This window comes from Mandrillus leucophaeus, unplaced genomic scaffold (assembly GCF_000951045.1).
Source record: "Mandrillus leucophaeus isolate KB7577 unplaced genomic scaffold, Mleu.le_1.0 Scaffold496, whole genome shotgun sequence".
Taxonomy (NCBI): Eukaryota; Metazoa; Chordata; class Mammalia; order Primates; family Cercopithecidae; genus Mandrillus; species Mandrillus leucophaeus.
Window position 1 is genome coordinate 82,252 of NW_012105320.1, and position 6,186 is coordinate 88,437.

Consider the following 6,186-nt stretch of genomic DNA (forward strand, 5'->3'; position numbering starts at 1 on the left):
CTCCCCCGCCATCCCCATCCCGCTGCGCCTCCTCCCCCAGGCTCAGATTCTTAACACCGGCCAACACTCGCTAATGGCAGCCACGTGAGGCGGCACGCTCCAGACTAATGGGCTGACGGGCAGGCGGCACAGACCTGTTTGGTTCAGGGAAGACAGAGGGGGATGGAGGCCCCCCAGGTCCAGGCCAGATCAGACTGGGTGGGGGTCGCCCTCCACACTGTACAGAGTAGAAGACTGAGGCCTGGCAACCTCGGTGACTCAGGTGGTGAGCAATGCACTGTGCTGGGAGCCCGGGGAACAGGAACCCAACCTGTGACCTTGGGCCGGACTCAGTTTTACCCACAGTGAAATGGGCAGAATGATGGTGGGGACTCCCTGGCACACAGTTGAGGGGCTCCTCACCTGTCACCTTAGCTGTACTTCTGTCTCTTCTGTTTCTCTGTTTTTAAGGGTTGCTGTCCCTTAATCATCACAGCCCCAGCAGGGCCCTAAAGGGCATCTGCCTTTGGGGGTCGGGGGGTGGGGCTCAAAGCGCTCTCTCCGGCTCCCTGGGGATCCCCTTGTTTGCTTGCCAGCCACCTGGCCTTTGCTTAAGCTGTTCCCCTGGGTGGGCTTTTAGCTTTCAGCAGGCAGAATCAAGCTTGTCATGCGAGAGAGGGTGTGTATCTGTGTGTTTAAAAGTAGAGACATAGGCGAGGTGCCCATGCTGCAGACCAGAAACAGGCTGAGAGAGGCCGGGTGGCCGGCCCAGAGTCAGCGTGGGCTCGGAGCTGCTGCTGCTTGGGCTGGCCCAGGCCTTGCCTTCAGAGTCCATGAACCCTGAAACTGCTCACAGGACCTTGCACTTTGGAGTCATTCCCTAGTCTTGGGGGGACAGGGGAGCCTAGCCCAGCCTGTTGGTCTCACCACAGACTAGGGGCCATGGCCCAGAGAGGATGGCCACATGTCCCAGGCCACACGACAAGGTGGCTTGGACGGAGGCCCCACCCTTATCAGGCTCATCTCACCGGTGTCCATACCCAAGCCCTGAGGGTCAGACAGGCTCATGTGTGTGCACCAGGGTTGCCTGGGCCCCCAGACTTTCTGACTCTGGACTTGCCCTTCACTCACCCCCACCAGGACCTGGGAATCTTGTCTCCTGACCAGTGGCCCCGGGGCCAGGGAAGCAGCTGGGCGGGGAGGTCTGTGCCAGGCCCACAGGGTTCTGCAAACCCTGGACTCTGGGAACTCCAGGTCAATTCCCACCTCGAGTTTTCCTGGGTCACCGAAGAGGTGGTGTGCTCCCCGTCATGGGAGATGTGCGAGCTGAGGCCTGACAGCCACGGGGGCTGCTGAGGGGACTCCAGTCCCTAGAGCCTCCAGGTGGAGCTGGAGGCATCTGCACACACACGCTTAGGTTTCCGGCCACTGCTGTTGGCCTCCTGGCCCGGCCGCATGTTCTGCCCATCCCAGGTGTCCTGAACTCCATCCAGGCTAGGGGCCCTCTCGGTCCTGTGGGCACCAGGACTGCTCCATCTCCAGTCCTTTGAACACGCGGCCCATTTTGCCTGAAGTGCTCTTCTCACTGTGGCAAACCCTGACACAACCCCAGTTCTCAGCTTGAACGGCATCATCTCCCTGGTGCCCTCCCTGTCCCCCACTGGCCAGCTCTGGCCCTCCTCTGGGACCCCACAGGCCCTGCTCTTGTCCCATCCTTGCATGGGCCACGCTGGATTGTGCACTACGAGGGCCATGACAGCAGTCAGGGGCTGGTCTTGCTCATGGCTGTGTCCCTGTCCTGGAACGGGGCCTGCCTCTTCAAGCATAAACGTTTGCTGAATGAATGATGAAATGAATGAATGAATGATGTGGGGAGCCCACCCATCTGGAGCACACAGAGTTCTCCGGCTCTTCTGAGCGGAAGTTCACATGCTGCTCGCTGTGGGCCGCTACTCAGAGCCCACCAACAGTCCTGGTTAGGGGACGCGTTTATTTCCACTCCCCAAGCAGCCAAGAAGCAGATGGGGAGGCTGAGGAGGCTGCTCGATCCCTTCTCCAGACCCAAAGGTCGCCATCCCCACCTGCCTGCGGACCACCCGTGGAAGAGGGGCATCAAGCTGAAGACAGGTGGGGGCCAGATGCTGGTGTGGGGAAGGAGGACCAGGGTCTGGCACTGCTGTTCTCTGCGTCCTCCTCCTCCTCTGTTTCCTCCTCTGCGGGGTCCAGCTTGGGAGATGTCTGGGTGGGATGGCAAAGTCCTGGACTCACAGTAGGGGCTGCAGTGGGAGCTGCCCCTCCCCTGCCTGCTGTGAGCTGAGCTCCAGGCCATCCCTCCTACACTTCGGGAGCTCCCAGAGCCCAGGGCTGCTTTGCTGGAGCCCCTGGGTTGCTTTGCTGGAAACCCTGAGAAAATGCACTCGGCCGAGGAGAGCGAGGGAAGGGCAGGTGAATATTGGGATGCACGGGCAGGCGATGAGCTCAGAGGCGGCTCTGCGGGCCCAGCAGCTGTTTCTCAGGCAAGGCTAACCTTCCCAGGCCACTGGGTAAATCCACACACTGCCACCTCCCCACGCATGAATCCCTTCAACACCCCTCCTTGGCGCATCCAACACACCACAAAGTCTCACCTCGGTGCCTCTGCCTGTGCTGGGAACCCTGCCCCAGCCCAGCCCCAGCCCCAACCGACTCCCACCCACCCACAAAGGCCAGGTTCAGGTACCACCTTCCCGGACAGGGAGGCAGCCTGAAGCGGCAGAGACAGAGGGTCAAGTCCCAGCCCTCCTACATCCTGGCGGGGTGACCTTGGGCAGGTATTTGCTCACCTGTACAATGGGGCTGCTGGGATGATTAAGCAAGAAAATCAAGCATGTGTCTGGCTGGTCCTGGCTCAGAGATGGATGCTATAAATCAGAACGTCCCAGATAGCAGAGCCAGAAGAAGAGGGAGGACTGAGTGAGCTTGGGACGCCAGGCCGCCCTTCCTGTTGGCGGTTGCCAGGACCAGAGGTGTGGGCTTGGATTCTGGCTCTCCTGCTTAGCTGCCCAGTGGCCTGGGCAAGTCACATCCCTCTCTAAGCCTCGGGTGTCTCATCTGTGAAATGGGGAGCAACTCTGGCACTATCACCGAAGCACAGACTCTGCTGGGGGCTCCCTGAGTGGGGCGGGTGTCGCAATTTCCTGCCACCGTTGTGCCATCAGCACCCCACAGCTGGGTGCATTTCCCCAAAAGCCTTGCTCCCTTCCCGTCCCGTGGGGCCAAGGGAAGCCTGCCGGGCTCCATCTTGGCATGGGGATGCTGGTCCGGGAATAGGCCGGCAGGGCGACCAGCTTTCCAGGCTGACCTGTCCCCTACCTGCCACCTCCAGCCTGACACCCCCCAATCTCCTTCCCAACCTGTGGAGCTTCATCACAGCCCAAGTCCCCAGCAGACTCCAAGGGACATCCACACTCCATCAGGGAGCCGGAGTCCAGAGGACGGGCACTGGTTGGAGGTCACTGAAGAGGGTAGTGTCCATCCTCCGCAGCGGCTGCTACTCTCCGCGGCACTGGCCCCATGCCCCACCACTCTGGCCTCCCTGAGCTTTTGACTGTGCAGAGGCGGCTGCTGGGCTTGCAGGGCAGAGAGGTAGGAAAGGCCAGCCTCCCCTGCCCTAAAGGCCCCCATTCGGCCACTCTCAATGAAGGCTCCACTCACTGACTGGGCAAGCCAAGTGTCAGCCCCAGAGCCCTGCCCTGGGGACTGTCTGCCTGGAGGTCTGACTCCTTCCTCCTCTCTTCGGCCAGAAAGGGCTAGGACTTGCAGCCACCCCATTCCCACCCTCAGGTACTCAGTCCGCTGATGATGCTGGGACCAGCCTCAGTGTTCCCGGAGGACTCCACTGTGTGTGCATGTTGGAAAAGGTGTGTGTCCCAGCCATGGTGGGCACACAGAGGTGATCTAGGAGAGCCCGTGCCTCTCCCTCATAGGGCCTGGGTGGGCCTCAGGCCAGCTCTGCACAATCACGTTCCTACCCTGCCAACTGCCCTCCATGCCTCCCCAGGGCCACAGGTCCCCAGGCACCTTTTCCAGACCTTCAGGGCCTTTTCCACCCAGACCTCCCTGCCAGCCTGCCCTTCTGGCCCAGCCTCCTGCACACCCTCATGGGCCTGGGCCCTGCACGCTGCAGCCCCTTACCCCTGCAGGGCCTCCCCTCATGTTGCATCTGGGTCGCTGAGCCACTGGGCTAGGTACTTTCACTGCATGCTCCGTCACCAGCCCCCCTTTTATGGGTGGGGAAACCAAGGCTCAGAGAGGTGAGCGATTGCCCAAGGTCACTCCATGAGCTGAAGGTGCAGAGACTCAAACCCAGCGCCGCCTGGCTGGGAAGCCCTCATCTTAACTCTGTGCTTCCCACCTCCCTGGCTGGTCCTCCTTTCCGCTCAGACTGACCGCCCCCTGGATTTCTGCGGCAGGCACGTACTGTCTGCAGCGTTTCATCCCGGGCTGCCCAGCTCCCTCTTCCTGGCACATGTGGCTCCTCCGCTGATGGCGTCCTCCCAGCAAAGGGCCTGGGTCTCGCCCAGATTGCCCTGGGGCAGGAGCACTCATGAGGCCCTGCAGAGGGCAGAGGGGGATCCGTGCCAGGAACGGCCAGCCCTGGCATTCAAGGACTGCTGAAAGGGACCTGGGGCCAGCAGAGGGCTTTTAGGGCACCTGCAGCCAAGAAGGGGGCTGGTCATGGAAAACTTCTTGCCTTCATCTGTAGCTGCCCACTGGCCCAGAGATGAGCTGGGACCACCCAGGCATCTGTCTACTCCACGACCCCACCTGCCCATCCCAGGGAGGGCCCTGCCCTTCAGATGCCCCCTGAGTCAGGGCCCCTCAGCTCCCCAGGGCCCAGGAGAAGGGGACAGGAGTGAAGCAGGGAGGGCACTTGTTGTGGCTGGTGACTAACGCTGCTGGGCTCCTGCCAGCACACCATGTCGTTGGTTGGGGAGCCTACGGCCTTGCCCTTGCGCTGCCCACCCTGCAGCCCCTCGCCCCTGCAGCCAGCCTCTCAGCCTCTCCCCTTCCTCAGGGAGTGCACTCCAGGACTGGAGATCAGGAGAGGAGGGACCCAGCAAAGCCTGGAGTCGGGGTGCCAGGGTCCTGGTGGGGGTGCTGGGAGCAAGGGGAGGGAGTGAAGTGGAAGCTGCCTGGGGTCTGGGAGACATGGTGACTCCTGCCTGGATGGCCAGGAGGAATGGATGGACGAGGACCTCTGGAGGGAAAAAACGGCAGGAGATTTGAGGTGGCCCGGGGCTGGAGGGGACAAAGGTGGGGAAGAGAAGGCCTATGCTCCATCTCCTGATCTTTCGCCCCCCATCGTACCCCTCCTTTCCCCAGGCTCTGAAGGAGGCTCTGGCCCTGCGTCTTAGGGATGAATGGTGAGGTCATGTCAGGGGGCCCCAATCATCCATCTGTCCTGTCCGCATCAGACCCCAGACCCTGTCTCCACAGCTCTCCTGGCATCTGAGGGTTTGCAGGGGCAGCTGGTGAGGAGCCTGTGGCTCATGCCTGTGGTGCAGTGAGCGTGGCAGAGGCTGCCTTCTCTCTCTGGATCTTCCCCCGACCCAGTCTGACTCCTCTAAGATCTGCCCTCACCTGGGCCTGGGTTGAAGATGGACCTCCCTCCATGGCTTCTCCTGGGCTCCCACCATCCTCCCTGACTGTGCTGGTCTCCGCAGCACCCTCCCAGGCCCTAATGAGCCTCCAGATCTCAGAGACCCCTGGATCCAAGGTACCCCAAGAGGCCCATCCTCTGGGTGAGCTCAGCCCCTTGGCAACAGCAGACAAGCAGATCCCAGAAGGCCATGACCCCCATCAGCCCAGATTCCCCACTCCACTCCATATGGGGGCTCCAGGAGGTCTGGGGGGAGGGGAAACCTGAGCACCTCCCCCAGCCCAGCAGGGAAGGAGCTGGGCAGGCCCCCGGGGTCTCACTGCTCCTCAGGACACACTGTCCCGGACCCCTGCCCCTGCCCTCTACTCTGACCTCGCCCAGCCAGCGGCCGGCCATCCTTCTGCGTGTCTGAGAGGCAAGGAGAACGGGGTGGGGGCAGGTTTGGGTCCTGGCCTCTCTAGCTTTCCCTTCCAGGCTTGGCTATCGCGACTGAGCCGCCCAATCCGGCCACTTGTTGTCGCCACCGCCTCCCGGGCCGCCTTCCCGGCGCGCCGGGCTAGGGGTCC

General features: G+C 62.1%; 1 protein-coding gene across 1 annotated transcript in view; it reads right to left on the bottom strand.

The window, feature by feature from the left end:
• The window catches only part of CABP7 (calcium binding protein 7), an 8,446-nt gene extending 4,657 nt beyond the window's left edge, over positions 1-3,789 (bottom strand). The window contains exons 1-3 of the mRNA XM_011995738.1: positions 3,427-3,789; positions 2,154-2,217; positions 66-134 (exon numbers count right to left, since the gene is read on the bottom strand). Of these exons, the coding sequence (XP_011851128.1) occupies positions 66-134; positions 2,154-2,217; positions 3,427-3,789 (496 nt within the window). The remainder of the gene's footprint in view (positions 1-65; positions 135-2,153; positions 2,218-3,426) is intronic.
• Between the last annotated feature and the right edge of the window lie 2,397 nt (positions 3,790-6,186).